Genomic DNA, 18,960 nt, shown 5'->3' on the forward strand with positions numbered 1-18,960 from the left:
AATTAACAAAAAAGTGCGGAACATCAGGCAAGACAATGTTAGGCAAGCAAATGTTAATATTGGTTACGGCTTATTAACTTGGTTCAATATTCTATTTGAAAAGTGTAAACCCGAACATAAGTAACTGAAAAATACCAAATTATGTTTCATATCTACAGTATATGAGAACAACCAATTATAATGATCATCATCATCCATATTCAATCCATTGCTGGATGGAGGCCTTCCCAAAGCCATCACATCTCCGAACCCTGCCATGGAGCAATCCATTGAGTACCTGCATTCCAGCGGACTTAACACAAGTAATTAAGTTAATGTGGTATTCGTAATTAGGAGACAATTCAACACATGTACACAAGTCTTTCATGTCTGGTTTTATTTTTTTCAAGAAAACCAAAGTTTTAAAAGAATGCATCAACAGTGTTTTATTAGTACAAAATCAGTTGACCACACAGCTATGCAATTAAACCCTTCAACAAAACCAACAATTAAGGAAAGTAAAAAACATTGAACTACTGAAAATCCACAGTACTTAAAACGAATTACGTTTTAAGATTCAAAAACACTGCAGTTAAGTCACAGAATTGTAAATATGCGTCTGATTTGGAAATTACAGCAGCACTGCCATTAATACGAATCGAATTTAAACTCGGGCGACATGCAGCAAAAACAACGCACCTTTGAATCTTTAGAATTGGTGGTGAACCAACTCCCAGTAGAAACACGAGGTGTATACATCTTACGTTGCGTATTACAAACGTTGTTTAAATGGGTACACCAGTTAGCCGATCGGCAGGCCGTGCGTGGTGTGGTAAAGTCTGGGTACCCCCACCTCTACCCAGAGGTCTAGTCAGCATGGCAGGAGACCAATTATCTTCGAGACCTCCTTCGCGTGGAGGCCCTTTTCCACCAGCGGTGACATGAAGTAATTGCACAACTGCATCTTCACCTGAAAACTACGCACCGACCCTCAGGATCACGGCATAGAACTAATTACCCCAGGTCTCTCAATTTAATCGACAGCAAATCACAATCAGCTCTCACCTCATTAGGCACGGGATCACATTGAATTCCTATAAACCCAAACGGTAGTCGTGGTGTGAAAGTGAACGTCAATCATCTTAAGCAAACTTTCCCATTCTCATAGCAAACAATTGAAAGAGTGCACATATGGGAAAAGGCGCTTGTGCTTGTAAACAAGGGTGCATATTCTTCTGTTTAATGGTATTATGTTTGTCGAGTGGCAAGAAAACTGATAGACAACCTTTACGGTGGAAACATTTGTACGAGCCAGCGCCGTCATAAGAAAGTGGGCACTTTTCACCACTGGTTTGTCCACTAATGAAGGTGAGCAACTTTCTGTGCTTGAAAATTGCATGAATTTGGAATTGCTGATAAAGCCTTGAGAAAGGAAAAAAAAAGTCGAATAAAAGGTTTTGATAGCAAATTAAAGTCAAAGATAACGAAAAGCGATGTTGGGAGTGTGGTGCCGTGTTTGTGCGAGGCATGTAAAATACGAAAGTAAAGCGTAAAGAGATTGGAGGGTTTTGAAATGCGGATTTGGAGACGGTTATGAAAATAAGCTAGACAGAAAAAAACAGACGCTACTTCATAATAAGATGCTACTTCAGGTGGAAGAAAAACGTGAACCCATTCAAATATAAACACGAAGGAAATGAGACTGTGAAGATAGTGGCGTGAGGGAACAGATTGTTGGAGGAGGGGCTTCAGGGAAGATTCTTTAGGAAGAGACCAAGAGGGTAAAAACAAAGAACGGCAATGATAGGCGATGTTCAACAAGGATGGATGTAGAGACAGATGAGGAGAAGCAGAAGAGCGATGAACACGGGGCAGAGAGAGAGAGTGCCTCGTACCAGATTACGAGCAGAACACGAAAAGGGGTCACATACATAACCTCGATTAGACTTCTCTCTTGTGTGGCTTCTATACAGCCCCAATGGATCTAGAATCCAAGAAAAATATAATCATATTCACCAAGTGCAAATCCCCTCCCAATAAAACCCTTTCTAAACACACATTATCCCAATTTTGTATTAGTGTGTTTTTTTTTACTATAAAGTGCCGTACGGTGTTTGGGTTCCATAACCAAGTAATGCCACGAGGGGGTGGCATGCCACTCTGGTACTTGCACGCATTAACCGAAGAGTTAAACATCGCAATTCCATTTCGGATCGGACAAACTCTTGCAAATTCAAACTTAACGTTCAATGCTACACTTTGTATTCAAAGTAACGGCCTTGCAACGTTGCAACTGGTTGCTAAGACATGTCTCACAAAGCAATGGAATTGATGATCACCTTGACCGATTGTGAAACTATGCGGAATGGGCTTGTGTATTGAAGGACAGCGGCGCTATACAGTGCAGAGGGGTAAATGTGTTCTGTGCACAGAGGCTTAATCTATATCTGTTTCCTGAAACAGGACAGCTAGATGCGCAGACACAGCCTGGCTGATAAGCCTATTAGAAAGGAAGGTTGTTCAATCCATCATTGCTTAACATCACCCACAGGACTGGCCGGTCAGAGGCAACGGTGTCGTCAATACTGCCCATTAAACTTTGGGTTTGTAGAAGAAATGCTGTACACTTGTGAAATATGGCATCAATTTAGTATTAAAAACATGTATAAACAAAACATAACCATACTACGATACTGTTAATACCATAACGTCAATCTATTTTATTACATGGACTGAAACAAAACCAAAAATCCTACACACTGCCCCACCACTAAGTACACCGTGTCACCTGCTCCAAAAATATTCACACCTTTAAACAAATATTCGTGCACTTTATTTTAACAGAGCCTTATAAAACAGTTTTTTTTTATCAAAGGTGAGTATAAGCAACGCTGCCAAGCACATTCTCGCAGATTGTCAAGTGAATCTTTGGCCAGGTGTACAAATCCCAGGTTGTCATGTGAGACCATACTTTCAGGATTTTTGTTGTTCATTAAGTAGGGGCTATGTTTATAGGTTCATCCACAAGGTATAAGCTTGGCAGCAGAAAATACATTCTGTAAATAGTCACTTACTCTATTATTCAGTTAATTATTGAGGCTGTTTTTAAGACAAAAAACAGGCCGTGTCAAAAATTGTTTAGCCATTAACGGAGTGGAAAAAAATCACAACACCTGCCAGAACAGAGATTCTCAAACTAAGCTTTTGGCAAATCCCTTAACAGCATCTGAGGCTCGTTTAGAGGGTTCATGAACAAATAGTTGAGAATATCTGTACCGGGGTAATACAGAACAGTTGTATCACACACTGAGCTCAAAGTTAGGGATGTAATGATCAATTCCCCCCAGAGCTTCAATTAATTGCCGAAACTGAATTCAAGAAATGCGAATGGTAACGTGTCCAATGGCTGCAGCATCACGCGACACCATTGCATACAAAAAGGTAAAAATAAGAAATAAACATTTGCATCATAAGATTAGGAAACAATATTAATGGATGAATCAACTCATCATTCCACCTCGACTAAAAGTGTGCCCATTATACATTTCCAGTGCAGTAGGTAAAGCAACATTACAAATGCACCCAATTACATATTTGTTAGGGATTATCATGACATTATCTTCTTGCCATAACCATAGTGAAATGCCCGACTTACAAATTGTGGTATCTATAAAATGAGAAATTTGTGAACATCAAAGTTAACTGCCAAAACACATGAATGGTATAAAAAAGGCTGCCAGATTTTTTAGATTCTAGATCCACTCGTAAGAGGACATGAGCTGGTTTGTCAATAATGTTTAACATCTTGACCATAGGTCAAGATTTTCAAAAGACTGTTGAGTCGGTGCGGAGGCAGCATGTCGCAGGAATGAAAGAGCAAGCGAGTGAGGTTATCATTAAGCATAATTATTTTTATCGTGAAGCACATTGACAAACAGAAAACATATTTGATGGCATTACCAAGTTAGTGTTTTATCAAGTGTTATTTCAGTACCAAGTGCGATCACACAAACTAACACAACTGTTCTAGGATTTCCATGTATTTTGCAAGGAACACGATATAAAGTGAACAACAATTCAGATATTCTTCTGGAGGTGCTGTGTAATACAGTGAACACATGCATGTTGGCTTGTCGTGTATTTGACGGTATCAATAAAAAAAATAGATTTTACATGCTGATTGTTGCACGCATCATTGTACCGGTTACCGCTTCCTTGTCATTGTCACTGTAATAAAAATATGATTTTATATTAAATCTCTTCGGGCTGTACACTATACATCACAACATTATAAACTCCTGCAATATTTTGATTCACGCTCGTTGCATTACAATATAAGCTGAACAGTTATCCAACACGCGGACCAGAACAGACGACCAAACTCAACAAATGACCAATTCTGATAGAATCCAGCAGCAGCAAAACTATGTCACGTGCAGTAAAAATGGTCACGAATACGGTGTTTCCTTATTGAAAATCTGAACAAATAGATTAATTCGAGCGACGGCTGCTGGATAATCGCCATATGCCTGGATCCGTATGATCACACACAGAGATAAATAAACACATGTCATTTTTTTAGCAAGTCTTGCAGCAGCAAGAAACAAAATTCCCTCATTTCAGGCCCAGTTGTCAGCGTCAGACACAAACACGCTCTCGATCATGACAACTTCATAACTCATGTCAGTTCAAAGAAAAAAACCCATAACGCATTCGAGGAATAAAGAGCCAATATTTTTCATTACGCGTCTTGTTCAGTGTCAAACTGACGAAGACCAGATGGCCGATTTGTTCGCATATTTTTGCCATAGAAGATTGCAAAATGAATCGGTACGAGTCATGACCTCGTGAACGCATCACACCCGCTAACGTGCCGAGCCGAAACGAGTTGCCACTTTACTCTGGTGCGTACAATTTGGCACGGCCATGAGCATTCAGATTGACGGAAACACGTAAAGAAAAATAACTCGGATTCACACACAAGACACAATTACTGTTAAGGCAGACTGCAGGTGGATCTGTGGGGTGTTTGACCAAAAGGGCACTGGAGATAATTACCGCTATTGTGGCCCAGCCAATGCATAGATGGGCTCGTGCTTTGGTGTTGACTAGCATGCGTGCACGAGCACATGGCTGGAACCCACGGCAGAGGACAGGCGAACAAGTGCATCTGTGAGAAGCCCAGTGCCCACTCACTACCCTGTTTCACTATATGATGATTATTCACGTTAAGGCTTCCAAGGACACAAATTTGAAAGCAAGAATATAGTCGGCAGACATCTTGCTCGACTCATTTGTGTACAATTTCATTCACGCCAAAAATAAGATCAACATACATTTTGCATTAGTCATAAATAATCTATTCACACACGTACAAGTGGATCGTGAGCACTTGTACTATGAGCATAACAATCAGATTTAAATTGGTGCATAGTTACATGCCTAATACTTGGCACAGCAGAACGTCTATGATGCATTGCTCGTGTAATCATGTAGAAAACTAAAGAGCATTTATTTTATTGAATGCCACAAATAATAAGAGATATGGTGACATAACAAATGACAATTGCACATGAGAAATTAAACGGCAAGATAACACTGGCTTATCCCTCATGCAACAAAAGGACTCTTGCGTGCTGTCGTTTTGATGAGTTCCGACCATCAACATGGGACACCATACGTTCGTGCAGTGCGTTTTGACCAGCGTCGTTTAAGTTGGCACATTAGTATTTTTCAGTCGACGATAACCGACGGAACTTTAGTGACGTCGCAGTCTGTGGACTTTATATAGCCATTCAATGCTCACCGTATTTACACTGGACGCAATGATAATTTCGTGATTGTTTTCTACGTTAGCAACAGGTTGTCATCAACTAAACTAAAAAGACTACTATGCTGACTAACAAAGCACTGGTTTTGCCATGGAAATGTAAAATTTCTGCCAATGGTTCATGACCGCTGACAGAGGATGAGCAAGGAGAGTTTAAATTTCGGCCATATTTTAGGAAAACATTTACACTATTGCTAATCCACAAAACAATTAAACACGTTCGACCGACCGGACTATCAAGAAACTGGCCAGCAATTAAAGGTCTTATATATCCGTTGAATCAACTTTTCAGTGTAAACACACATTTGCTGTAATGTTTCACACGCTCCTCTGTTGAATAGAAAAAAATAGGAAATCAATAGCTCTGGGGGCTCAGGGATCATTGTCAGTATTCAGTTGGAAAAATACAATTCAAAGTGCACAGCCAGGCGATCACAATGCGCAAATATTTGAGGTGGTCCGTTTGTATACAATTGTACGATTGTGTGTGAGTCACGTTAGGGTACACGTTAGGGTTGACCGTTACCCAACTACATCCGGGCAAACCTTGTGTTTAATTGAGACGTCACTTCACCTCTCCCAAGGCCCCCCCCCACTCCCTCGTCAATCCCCAACCTTGTTGAAGAAGAGAATGGCACAGATGCAGAGCAGCACCATGGTGAAGGACATGTAGTAGATCAGAGTGCGGAACTTGGGCTCCAGGTCACCCAACCGGTACCAGATTATCTGTAGAGCACGCCACGTGTTGTCACAAAAGCAAACAGAAAACAGTTTGCGAGTTAAACAGTCAAAACTCTAAGTGAATTCACAAATTAACCGCCCGCATCCAGTGCAGTATGTGTGAAAAGCTCCCATTGACATTTTCTATAGATGTTCACAAATCTGACGTTTTCAAATAAAGTATTCTTAATCTCGCATACATTCACTTACTTTAACAGTTTAACAAAGCATGCTCTCAAATTTAAAGAAATGTGCACTTAAGTTGCATGCCTTTAGTCAGGAGCAAAACAACACGGGGAGACGCGAGGACTCACGAGCACGATCATCGGTATGCAATTGAGCAGGATGCACACAGCGAAGTAGACATTGGCGCCTCGGATGTGCGAGCTGCCACCCTTGGGAAGGACGAACGCAGCCACCAGCGTCGTCTGCACAACGGCAAGGCCAAACCACGGTTCATTTAAATGGAATGTACAACCACGTAAAAGTCAGAAAATTTATTTTTACTGGAGGAATCCGATGAGCTATAAAGCTCTTTTTCAAAGATGTCCAGTAGGGGCGGGTAAGAACGTTACTACAACAAACAATACAGAAACATGACAGCAGGGCAAGATACGGGAAAGGAAAACCAATCAGAAGTGGCTGGGTGGCCCTAGTGCTTGACACGCTGGTTGCTGAATCCTGGGTTCATTGCTTTCAATATGACCTCAGCCCCAAGACAAGGCCAAATTCACACTGCCACGTGTCACATGAGGCACTCTTAATTTAGCATCGTACCTATCGCTGGAATGCTGCGTATTGACAGGCAACTAGAAAAAACGAGGTCGGTGTGAAACTTTCAGAGCCAGACACACCGGGCCTCTTCTGGTGGCTATGCGATGAGCCCTTCACACTCAGCTACAGTCGATTACTCGTTGTGCGCGAAAAACTACATTCAGTGAAAATTACATATTCACACGTGGAATCACAGGTGACACCGCTAAGGGATATCGTGCTCACTGGCCAGGTAACGATGACTCAATTAATTGACTACAACCGAGACCTACGCTCGCAAAACCTGCATCAATTATGCGTGCAAATACATTTTCTACGAATATATAATCTGAATTTGGTACATGTGACACCCCACTTGGTTCACAGGAAGGGATTCGCATGAGCTCACCTTCCCTCTAGGCTTTATAGAACCGTGCACCAATTTGTCAGATGTCAACAATGCTTGCGTAGGGGACGTATTGGCCCATGCCATAAGAATGTGGAATATCTAACCCCCTTGTTCGAAACCACCAATGTAGAAGAGTATCGTGACTAAATCTATTTTAAAATCAGGAAAATCAAGGCTCTAGAAAATAATCACCTTGTGATGGATTGGCGTCGTGAGGTTTTTAGTTATAATGCTGTTTTATGAAAAGTATTGTAATGAAATGAACAAGCATTCTTTATATATATAAAATGGTGTAATAATTTCAACTCGCTTAAGTGGGACAACATTTAGAAAGAGGCAGTGCTGTGTAAACCAAAAAATGCAAGCAAATGCAAATCTATAGCAGGCAAACCTAATCACAAAGCTTATAGAACACTTAAACAGGAACTTATTATTTTAATCTATATAAATAAGACCTTAATCTGTATGTATGTCTCAAACCTCTATGGTACTTCCCGACAAGGTAGAAAACTGACATTTTGTACAGAAAAATCTGATAATCTGAGATTTTTCATTTTAAGACCCCCAAATCCCGATCTTAAGTGGCCCATAAACATGTCTGTGCATGTCATTCAGAAACAGTTCAAAATATAAAATTGCGGGTTTTTTCTTTTGATAGTTCATTAATCAGCAAATAATTAGCAGTTCTTAACTGAATAATAAAAAAAAACGGTAAATGATAGAAACTTCCCCTCAGAGTATTAAGTTTATTAATTTATGTTTTTTCTAATAAAAAAACATAAAGGAATATTTAAATTGCGGGTTTTTTCTTTTGATAGTTCATTAATCAGCAAATAATTAGCAGTTCTTAACTGAATAATAAAAAAAAACGGTAAATGATAGAAACTTCCCCTCAGAGTATTACGTTTATTAATTTATGTTTTTTCTAATAAAAAAAATAAAGGAATATTTAAATTGAGCGGTTTCTGATGGGTACGTCTCTAAATACAAGTTGAATTAAGTCGTTAGCATCTGATCGTAGATAAAAATTGTCAAAAAAATCATATCAGGTTATTTATTATATTTATTGAAAACTTTTTTAGACAGGCTGTGAACTAGCTAATCATAAACCTTAACACAAAATAACAAGCGAACTTGTACGAACATGATTATGAAATACGCGTTCAAGCGTTCTATTTGAAAAGAGCAGCAGGATATTGAATAGCATGTACAATCAAGAGTGTGCTTAAAATATAACGTGGCGAGTGAGATAATGGTGGATAAAAGTGAACTTACAAGAACAAGCAGAGACGTGAAAACGCCAAGGACCAGGTTGATTATTCGATCCTAGAAAGACAACAACAAACCACTTCATCTCATATTTGAATTGGTAACCCATTCATTAAAAGGCATTTGAACGTTGTTATAATAGTTTAAACTTACAAAGAATCATGCCTAGCAAACACATCAATGCTGATTTATCTCTCCAATGTTTACCCAAAAAGAAAGAGCTTCTGCCTGCAATGACTATTTTCAACTCATTTTACCACGGTTTTAACAAATGAAAATAATGCACGGTAAAAACGTTGAATTCAGCAGTACCTTTGAATTGTTTTTAATTGTCACACGGATGATCTCGTTTAGCCAGATGTCTGGCTATTTTACAAGAGAGATTCCTGGTGTGCAAGCATATATTTCGTACGTAAATGTACGTACTAATTATTGTAAATGCAATGTCAGCAAGCATGTGGTGCCGAGCTTAACCCACAGTGAACGTGCGAGTCTACACAACAAACAACTATTACGGCATCTATTAAGTATGCGTATACATATTGTAATTGTGTAATGATACAGCGAATAAGAATAACAAAACCACAACATGTAAAACACTCCGAGATAAAATGGCTCAACATCTAAATGCAGGAGCCTCCAAACACATTAATCTCGTGACCAAGCATGATTTCCCTGGGAAAATGAAGGGCATTGCCGTGTTCCACTCTCTGGCTTAGCGAGATGTTAACTTGCTCACCTAGTATACGGGGAGGTCGTAGGTTTGATCCCGACCCGGACACGCATTCATATCTGGAGTTTGCATGTTTCTCTCCCTGTGGTCGCGTAGATTTTTCTCCGGGTCCTCTGGTTTTCCCCTCCACATTTAGAAACATGCGTTTAGAGTATTTGGCTGCTATAAATGTCCACATGATAAGCCACTTCGTTGAACTATCATTTGTGATCGGGGCGCTTCTGAAAACGAGCTATATTGCTCAATGGGCCTCATCTGGTAAAATAAAAATTGTTTAGTTTATGGTTTAACTTTGGGTTATACTGCTCAATGTGCACACTTTGAGGTGAGGGGCAGCCTTATTGCCACAAGCTGCTTCACTGGGTGAGATTTAAACCACGTGGATTAACTACGTGCTTTTCGGCTGACGTCAGCTAAGAAGAGAGATTGAGAAATGTCCCCAATTACCCTGAAAACACTAATCGCTTAATTTACCCTGCTGCAGCTTAGATCAGTGTCGACGAACAGAGCTTGCCATTGAGTCTTGCCTCACAGCAGCACTAAGCAGGCCCCTTCAAATATCCCATAAACCACACTTTGATGAGTTACGAGTGAACTATTGTAAATGAAAAAAACATGTAGCACGTTACAAAACGATGAGTGGACAATCAGGAGTTCGTGGCATCTTTCACAAGAGCAGGACAGTGTGCGTCATTGGCAAAGTTCCCACACATGACCTTGTAAGTAAATAATAACTGCCACTATATAACAGATTTTTAAATACAATTTACATTTTACAGCCCACGATCGATCACTACTGGCCTCCCACACGCTGTGTTGGTCATTGCGGGTGTTTCACCATACTTCACCGCTCAGGTCTGTACGAGTTGGTAAATGTGCAGGAGGGCACAGGATGGGTTCAGATGTAAATCTCGTCTGATGGTAGCCGTGGCTGGGAATCAAACTAATGTCATCAGGTTCCAACCACCCCTACGTAACACAGGCGAAAAAATACCTTACCGCTGTAAACACTGCCTTGTAACCATAATAGACAGTAAACAACCATATTGGGTTGTGCCATTTTTCTTATGTTTATCTTCCAATTGAGATGTCGGTGTCACATGATGAGAAACGACTATGTACATATGTTGAACTTCTTTTGTACCGTACATAGTCGACCAAGCTAATCAGAGGTGCGGAAACAATAAATGTCCTTACAGGCTGATGACGCCTCCATATAAACCCAAGATTTCCACAATGTCAACTCTGTGGCAATAACAAAGCAGACGTTCATCCCGAGCCACACCGCCACTTATGGAATAATACTTTTTCCAAACCAAGAGAAGGGCCCTTACCATAAACGGGGTTTAATTATGTATTGTTTAAATAAACTGACAAGGGCGTTTTTTTAACAAACAAATACATCTTACAGGACAAAGTTCTACAGCAGCAACTTTTTTTTTAATTCGGCAAATCTTGCACCGACTTCCACTCTTTGAGACTCATCTGCAGCGTGCTGCTGGGTGGACAAGGGGTTCCTCATAACACCAAGAAACCAAGAAAAATTTATGTTATTTATAGCCCTTTGTGATTTATTCCCTGCCAAGACAGCACATATCTATTATATGCGGTTAAGTTAGAGGCAATGTGTTGTAGACCCACTGCCAACACAGTCCCTTACATTCACATTTAATATGCACGACCAACAGGTTACCCCAGTTTTTCAGCTGGGTAGTACCATGTCAGATCACTCGATTCACAGAGAAGCAGACCTGGGGTTAAATACAATTGTAATCGTGTCATTCGTAATGAATTGCAATAAAACCGTAATTGTGATGTCAGCTAACAAAGCGGATAAAATGGTAATTATAACGGATCTCGGGTCTAATGGAAGGCCACACGTTGAATGACCTACCAGGGGCCAACTAAGCAAAATGTCTAATTGCGGTCAGTAAAATAAGCACCACATCGTAGGAAATGAACGGTGGTTGTCCTAAGAACTGAATCCTGGCGTACAAATGTGTAATTTTCAACAACGGCTGAAGATCACTAATAGAAGAAGAGGAGCACTACCACCCGTGGTTCTCACGACACGAGACAGAGAATCCATCCGGAGCTCTCGTTGAGCAGTGCTACCACACCACGCGATAGAGAATAGCCCACAGCAACGGATGTGATAGAACTACTTCCGAAATCACTTCAAGTGACCTGCTCCGCACAGTAGAGGGAAGCACTTTCCCACCCCACCATGCTATATATACAGAGTAATATTCACCACATTGTCAGTTGTAATTTATCCACAATAAGCAAGAAAACTAATTTAATATCATCTTTCTTTTTGGACCAATCATTCAGACCGTCAACTCACTACATTTGTGAACCAAATATAACCACAGGCGGGTGGCAGTCGGGATCAAAACCCAGAATCTCAGAGCGTTGCAAGCTCAGCCCGCCGACCTAATCCGCCCATTCACTCACTCAACCAAACGCTTGCTCTCGCCATCTTTTACAAACAAGGGCACACAGGCGACACTCGCAGCCCTCTCTCGTCCGCGCAGATACACACCGACCGGCCGACCGAATTGCTGCGAGGTTCCAAAGCGAGCGGGTGCCGTCGGCAATGGAGAAGGAAGGTGGCCGGTGGTGGGCACGGCTACTCACCCTGCGCGAGGCCTCGCCGAACAATGGCGTGTTCTCGGGCAGGGTCGTCGTGCCGTACGAAGGCGACTCGTTCATGCTGCGCGCGCTCCGTCTGCCGGGCGGCCCCCCCCACCACACCTCACTGCCGCGCGCCGCGGCTCATCCCAGGGATTTCCTCCCTCCCCTCTCCTCACCACAACCACCACCACCACGGCAACCGCGTTCAGTCGTTCCGCTCCTCCGCTCCGCCCAACGAAAGCGGCGACGGTGGCGCGCGCGTGCAGAATCTCGCCACGCAGCAGGTGCACGAGGGCCGGGCACGCACGAGCGCTGAGAATGCAGGAAGCTGCGGCGAGGGCCCGGAGCTGTTTGGAGATAAAGAGGCAGTGTTGCCTTTTAGAGGGGACAGCGGGGACACGCGACACGAGCAATGGATTAAGTTTTACACGTACGACAGTGTAACGACCAAGTGTGCGCATTCACATTAAAAAAACACTGCAACCGTGAAGCCACACACTATAAATCATTCAAATTATCACGCTACAAAACGTTAATGTTGGCTGGAGGCCATGGACACAAGGATGCATTATGCTGTTTTTAATATATAATATATATTCACTGTGTTCATTTAAAAGGCCAAAAGCCAATGGTGACAGCTTGCCAAGTTTCCCTTGCTCATCACAAGGGATAGATTCTGGTCATAAATTCTACGTAAGGAAATACAAGATATGGAATACATGAGGATTACAAGCTTGCAAATGAAAAAGAAAACGACGACAAATGTGTTATTTTTTCTACTCGTCAAAAATTATCCCTTTTAAAATGTATTCAGATTGTGTTTGAGAATAAATGCATTAACCGATTCATACCTTGGCCCGAAATTTAGACAAAAAAAATTGCAACATTGCCATTACGGTCATTGCATATTATTGTTCTGCATTTTTACTTCTTCAAAAGGAGAATATATATAAATCAACACATGTACAAACCACAACGAACGCTCCAGCTTTAACCGCAATCACCCACGTGATACACTTGTGAAAATATAATGTGCAACTGTGACTCATTTAAAGCACACAGGCAAGAGACACAGCTGAGCCTAATTTACTCTAATCGGGCAAGTCCAAACATATAAACTCGTAATTATGGCCTGTACAAGAAAAGACATCACATAAGCACGTGATCATGCAGAACACACCAACACAATTACGTAACCAGCACACTGAATGCAGCATTCTTTATTAAGTAATTTGTTATGTTGGTTACATTCTATCATATAAACAGTAGGAGTATTGGTAAATTAACATTCTGCTGCAGTGATGATAGACGTCATAGAGAGGGGGAAAGTCCTTTTATCCACCCTATTATATCGGCCCTTCCTCTTATCCGCGTCCCAATATAACCCTCACGCCGTGCAGGCCGCTGGGGTCATTCGACCATATCTCACCAGGCTGGTTCAGTACAGGTTGGTGAACGTGGTGGGTGGGAGAACAGAACAATGGATTTTGCTGCACTGATCTCTACTGCCCACAACGCCGACTGCTTCTGGATTGTCTCTGTGCACCGTGGCCGCCCATCCAAGAACAACACAGGCTCAAAGCTGCTTAGCTTACGAGACCTGACAGGATCAAGGTGATTTGATATCATGGGTATTATCTAAACTTATTTGTGAGTTTGACTTGAACACAGTTGACCTGAGAGTGTATTCCGTCATTTACATAGATCGTCCTTTTAGAAGTGCCAACACATGCATAAAAGTAATCGAGAAGTGGTAGCAAATACATCCTTTGATCCACACTTGGTCATGTTGATCAAACGAACATGCACGAATAGCCCCCCCCCACTCCGTCCAAATCAACGCAGATAAGAGATCTACTGCTCAAATGACAAATGTGGGCAGTGGGAATCTCTTTTGTTCGCCTTGAGCCCATGGTGGAAATGTGTTGTCCATATGATGACAGCCAGCCTCTGAACAGGGCAACCACTGTTGATTTCTCAGAAAGTGGTACTCATTAAATTGACTAAAGAGGGATGTTGGGCTGGATTTCCACAACCCCCTGACCGTGATGTGATCTCGACCTTCCAATAATTGTGAGTCAATTTCTCTGAGCATACTGCCACCTGGCCAGTCTCGATGGAGTAAAGTAACGTATGCAAAGTAACCAATCAAATAACATTTTAAGGAGGTGGCTAGATGACTCATGACACAAATCTCTTTTCTTGTGTCAGAGCAATGAGTTAGCATCGCTAGGAACGTTGGAGTGCATCCCGGTCAGCGAAGCGCAAATAACAGAAGTTGTCATGTGCAATTCGCATGATGTTCTCAGCCAGCACACAAAAAAACACCACGATAATTCGTTTTTTTAAACATTATTCAGCCACCCCACTTATTATTCAAAGCATTTGCCAATAAATAATTGTTGAATGAAACAAACTAACATTTTTCTTACAAGACAAAAGGAAATTTTCATTTCCCTGCATGTGTACGTGATCTCAGGCTGTTTTGTGGTCTTCGGTAATCCTTTACCATGGATTTTATACACAGTTTGAGAATACAAAGTATATTATTTTGAAAGAAAAGGCATACAGACATTTGGTATGAAAATTACATTATTAAGACGACACATTCCATTATTATGCAGTGCACACACATCACACGACAGAATCAGTTGTACATTTAGAAGTTCCTCATTCCAGATTCATGGCAGCGAGTTGCATTGTAATTCTCAAAGGCAAAGACTGACTTGCGGCATTACGTTAACACGCCAAATGTCAAAGATAGAAAAACTCCACAATGTAATACACAACACTGCACACATTTGATGAAGTGAAACGTCCATGTTTACTGCAGTCACTTGGGTACTAAGAGACCCTTCGACTATCTCTCAAAACAAAAAAAGTCATTGTTACCTTGCTTACCTCCGTTATCACATAGATATTAGACAAAATGTACCGACTTTTGTAGACAAATGTGTAGAAATTTCCATAACCCGTGATAGTATTTGATAACCATGGCCTTGCATTACAACATCTGCCAACCCCAAGAGTTTAAATATTACAAAATGTGACACATTTGTGGAAATACACGACAGACTTACAGGCTATACTTGGATGACTATATTTCCAAGTTTACTGTGTTTGATTTCTCATTCATTTGTACCCGATTATGGTTGCTTGTGTTGCAATCGAACTGTCGTATTATATTATTATTTAATTTATTTCTACGTGACTTTACCGAAAGAACCAAAAAGTACTCGGATTACTCTTTGGTTATTTCGGTAAAGCCACGTAGAAAGAAAATACATTAAATAATAGAATACGACGTTTAGATTGCAACACAAGCAGGTTGTGATGCAACGCACCATCGTAATATCGTACACCAAACAATATATACTTTACAGCATTTCATAAAATATGGTGTTCATTAATAAAATAATATGGCCCCTGGAAAAATAAAAAAAATATATACAAATTCCCTTTTTTCGGTTCTTTCGGTAAAGTCACGTAGAAGATACGTGACTTTACCGAAAGAACCAAGAAGATGAATCCCTGCAGTCACGAAAGCTTTAAATCGAAATTCAAATTCCCATTGTTATTACACTTACATAATACAGCACTAAACACAATCTGTGGGGTATTGTACACACAAATTAGCAGTACTGTATACCATTGCCAGCATGATTGAAACTTTAATAAACTAATGGAACTCAGATCAATTACAAGCAAACACTGCCTCTCAATGTTGAGCCAGGGGAGGGCCCTCATTCAGCAGTTGTTTGACAAAAGTGATCACATTGGTAACATTTCCACTCATTGTATTTGTATAAATCCCTCTACTGCACTAGGCAATATGTTTCTGTGTATCTCTAGAGCTGTATCAGTAAATAAGCTTAAAATGACTTGTACTCCAACTTGAATTCAAACACGTTTTGTTTAATTTGCAAAACGACACGGGTGTGGCATTTCAGTTCACCGTAAGTTTTTGTTGTAGTTGCTTCAAATGGCAGGTCAAAAAATGTTGTCGATCTGGCTCTATCGTTTCCGTGTTCACAAACCAAAGCATCGCTTTTTTTAAGTGTCCTTTAAAATCACAGTAATGTACCAGTCCTTTCACATCCACAGGTTTGCATCCCACTGGGATTTTTGCACACAGCGTTGGTGTACGGTGTTTTTTCTGCAATATTTTGCTGTCTTTTTTTGGATTTTCTGTTTGCACTCAGTCACATATTCACTTTAAGATGTTTTTTGTTCATGTTTTTGTTTTTTGTTTGTTGCGGTTGCACCCGATTCAAGAGCCGAATGGCTCACAGGGCTATACCTAATAAATGAACTTGAACTTGAACAGGACTCGCGTTAACTATCGTGCAAGCGCACAGGAAAATCTGTGGCTATGCTAAAGCGAGGAGCTGTATTACACTCTACTGGACGACGACGCTACGCTCTGTGGAGGCATATCTTGTGTGGCTACCATGATCCCTTTAACACGGAGTCGTCTGTCACGGGCTGTTTGATTAGCACGGTTGGCTACGTACGGTGCGAAAGAAGTCCAACCTACAGTACACACTGCATACGTGGAATAGGGTCGACTCGTTAGAATGATGGCTTTAATCTAAGTTGTCTTGTGGTTGTTGTTGTTTGACTTGCATCCCACTGGGATTTTTGCACAGCGTTGGTGTACGGTGCTTTTTTCTCAAAGACTTTGCAGTTTTTTCCTGGATTTTTCTGTTTGCGCATATTCACTTTAAGATGTTTTCTTGTTCATGTTTTTGTTTTTTGTTTGTTGCGGTTGTACCCGATTCAAGAGCCGAATGGCTCACAGGGCTACACCTAATAAATAAAACTGAAAACTGAAACCGACTCGGCTTACCATCTCGCAGGATCGATCATTTCGTACAACTTTCTGCTTAACTTTTGTGTTTACTTACATATAGAGCAGTCAATACATGTTCTCAGTACGAATAAACTCAACCCATCCCTTCCTCTACAACCTCTACATGGTCTATCAAACACTACCACTTTGTGATACCAGCCATAGTTGTCTTCGCAAGACTTTGTAATCGCCACAAATCACTCAAACATTAACTCTTTTAAGTAAACACACCGAGAGGCGAAACCGGCAAGAGATCGCACGTCCTACAGGGGACGTCTCGCCAAACCCGGCAAAACCACTAGGTCAGACCGTAGGCTTGGGCCTACGCGTCCTACTCTTCTCTCGTCAACACCCCAAGCCTGAGAAAAGACACTCGGATGTGTGGGTGACGGGACGGAACAACGGATGCCGTACAAACAACCAAGTTTCCCCTCCTCCGACGGGAGAGCGGTGGTTCACTCACCTGGTTAGCGAGGCGGTCTCCCCAAGCTCTACCCACGACTCCGCCGAACTCGCGAGCGACTTCACGACAGCGGCCACGCCCCCAACCGGTGACGCTTTACGGCGTCACGAGCGCACGCGCCCCGCCGCCAGAATTCCCAGTGCGGATAAGCGGCACCCGGCGTTTGCAAGCGCTGCTTATGCGCTCTGCTAATTCTATTTATGACTCACAATGGGGAACACGTGCACGTTTTGGAATCTGAGTATTTGTTGAGGCTGGAGAAATCCGATGAGTTATAAAGCTCTTCCCCCCCCACACAGATCTCCAGTAGGGGTCAGAAGGTTACAACAAACAATACAAAACACGACAGGAGTGCAACGTATATGAAAGGTAAATACTTCACTTAAAAACGTATTTAAATATTTAGTTTTTATTTAACATTAATCTATCCTCTTTGGTTCTTCGGTAAAGTCACGTGGGTAGAAAAAAGAATAATAAACACAGCAGTAGGACTGCTCTGTTTATTTTTTTCTACGACTGCTGTGTTTATTATTATTTTTACTACCCACGTGACTTTACCGAAGAACCAAAGAGTATAGATTAATGTTAAACCAAAACTAAATATTGAAATACGTTTCACACCTGATAACGATTGCTTGTGTTGCGATCGAAGCGTCGTGATCTATTTATTGTTTCTACCCACGTGACTTTACCGAAAGAACCAAAGAGTATGGATTCCTGCAGTCACGAACGTTTAAAAATCAAGATCGAACATTAATCTATGTTTGCAATACACAGTAATCGATTCCTCATGCGATTTTTTTTGGTTTTTGCTCCGATTGATTTACTTTGCCTTTTTAATGCCTTCGTAATTTTTGGTGACCCAAATCAGTCTTGCAGATGACGCCTCTGTTGGTCTTCACGAGTTCTCACCTCGTTAAAACAAAGCACACACTCCAACCCTCGTGTGTGCTGGTGTGCCCCGCCTACCACCGTGTACACCTACAGCCCTTCTTGCCCATCTACTGCTGGATGAGGGCCGAACCCACATCCCCATGCTGTGCGAATTGTTTGAATCATACTTCACCACGATGGTCAGTGGAGATTAAAGGCGGGCAGTATAGACGTGGGAATATATAATTACAGTATATATATTTTTAAACTATTTAAATTTTACTAGGTAAGGCCCACTAACCTATTTAGCTCTTTTTCAGAAGCGACCTGGGCACAAATGGTAGCCCAATGAAGTGGCTTACCACGTGGACATTTTTTGCTGCACTGCCATCTACTGCCCATCAAAAATCCCCGCAGCCTATATGACATCGTTTATGCATGG

General features: G+C 41.4%; 1 protein-coding gene across 1 annotated transcript; it reads right to left on the reverse strand.

The window, feature by feature from the left end:
- Positions 1–389: 389 nt before the first annotated feature.
- On the reverse strand, positions 390–12,499 carry TMEM243 (transmembrane protein 243). The gene is made up of 4 exons (XM_078871559.1): positions 12,334–12,499; positions 8,967–9,017; positions 6,844–6,957; positions 390–6,535 (listed from the first exon to the last, which is right to left on the reverse strand). Exons 1-4 carry the CDS (start codon positions 12,406–12,408, stop codon positions 6,413–6,415), a joined length of 363 nt encoding a protein of 120 aa, XP_078727685.1. The 5' UTR covers positions 12,409–12,499; the 3' UTR covers positions 390–6,412.
- Between the last annotated feature and the right edge of the window lie 6,461 nt (positions 12,500–18,960).

The sequence above is a fragment of the Lampetra fluviatilis genome, chromosome 32 (assembly GCF_964198595.1).
Source record: "Lampetra fluviatilis chromosome 32, kcLamFluv1.1, whole genome shotgun sequence".
Taxonomy (NCBI): domain Eukaryota; kingdom Metazoa; phylum Chordata; class Hyperoartia; order Petromyzontiformes; family Petromyzontidae; genus Lampetra; species Lampetra fluviatilis.

Coding starts and splice junctions, on each gene's coding strand:
- TMEM243 (XM_078871559.1), bottom strand. CDS start 12,408: ATGAACGAGTCGCCTTCGTACGGCACGACGACCCTGCCCGAGAACACG. Junction 9,018..12,333: donor TCGGCGAGGCCTCGCGCAGG/GTGAGTAGCCGT, acceptor TTGTCTTTCTAG/GATCGAATAATCAACCTGGT. Junction 6,958..8,966: donor TCACGTCTCTGCTTGTTCTT/GTAAGTTCACTT, acceptor GCCGTTGTGCAG/ACGACGCTGGTGGCTGCGTT.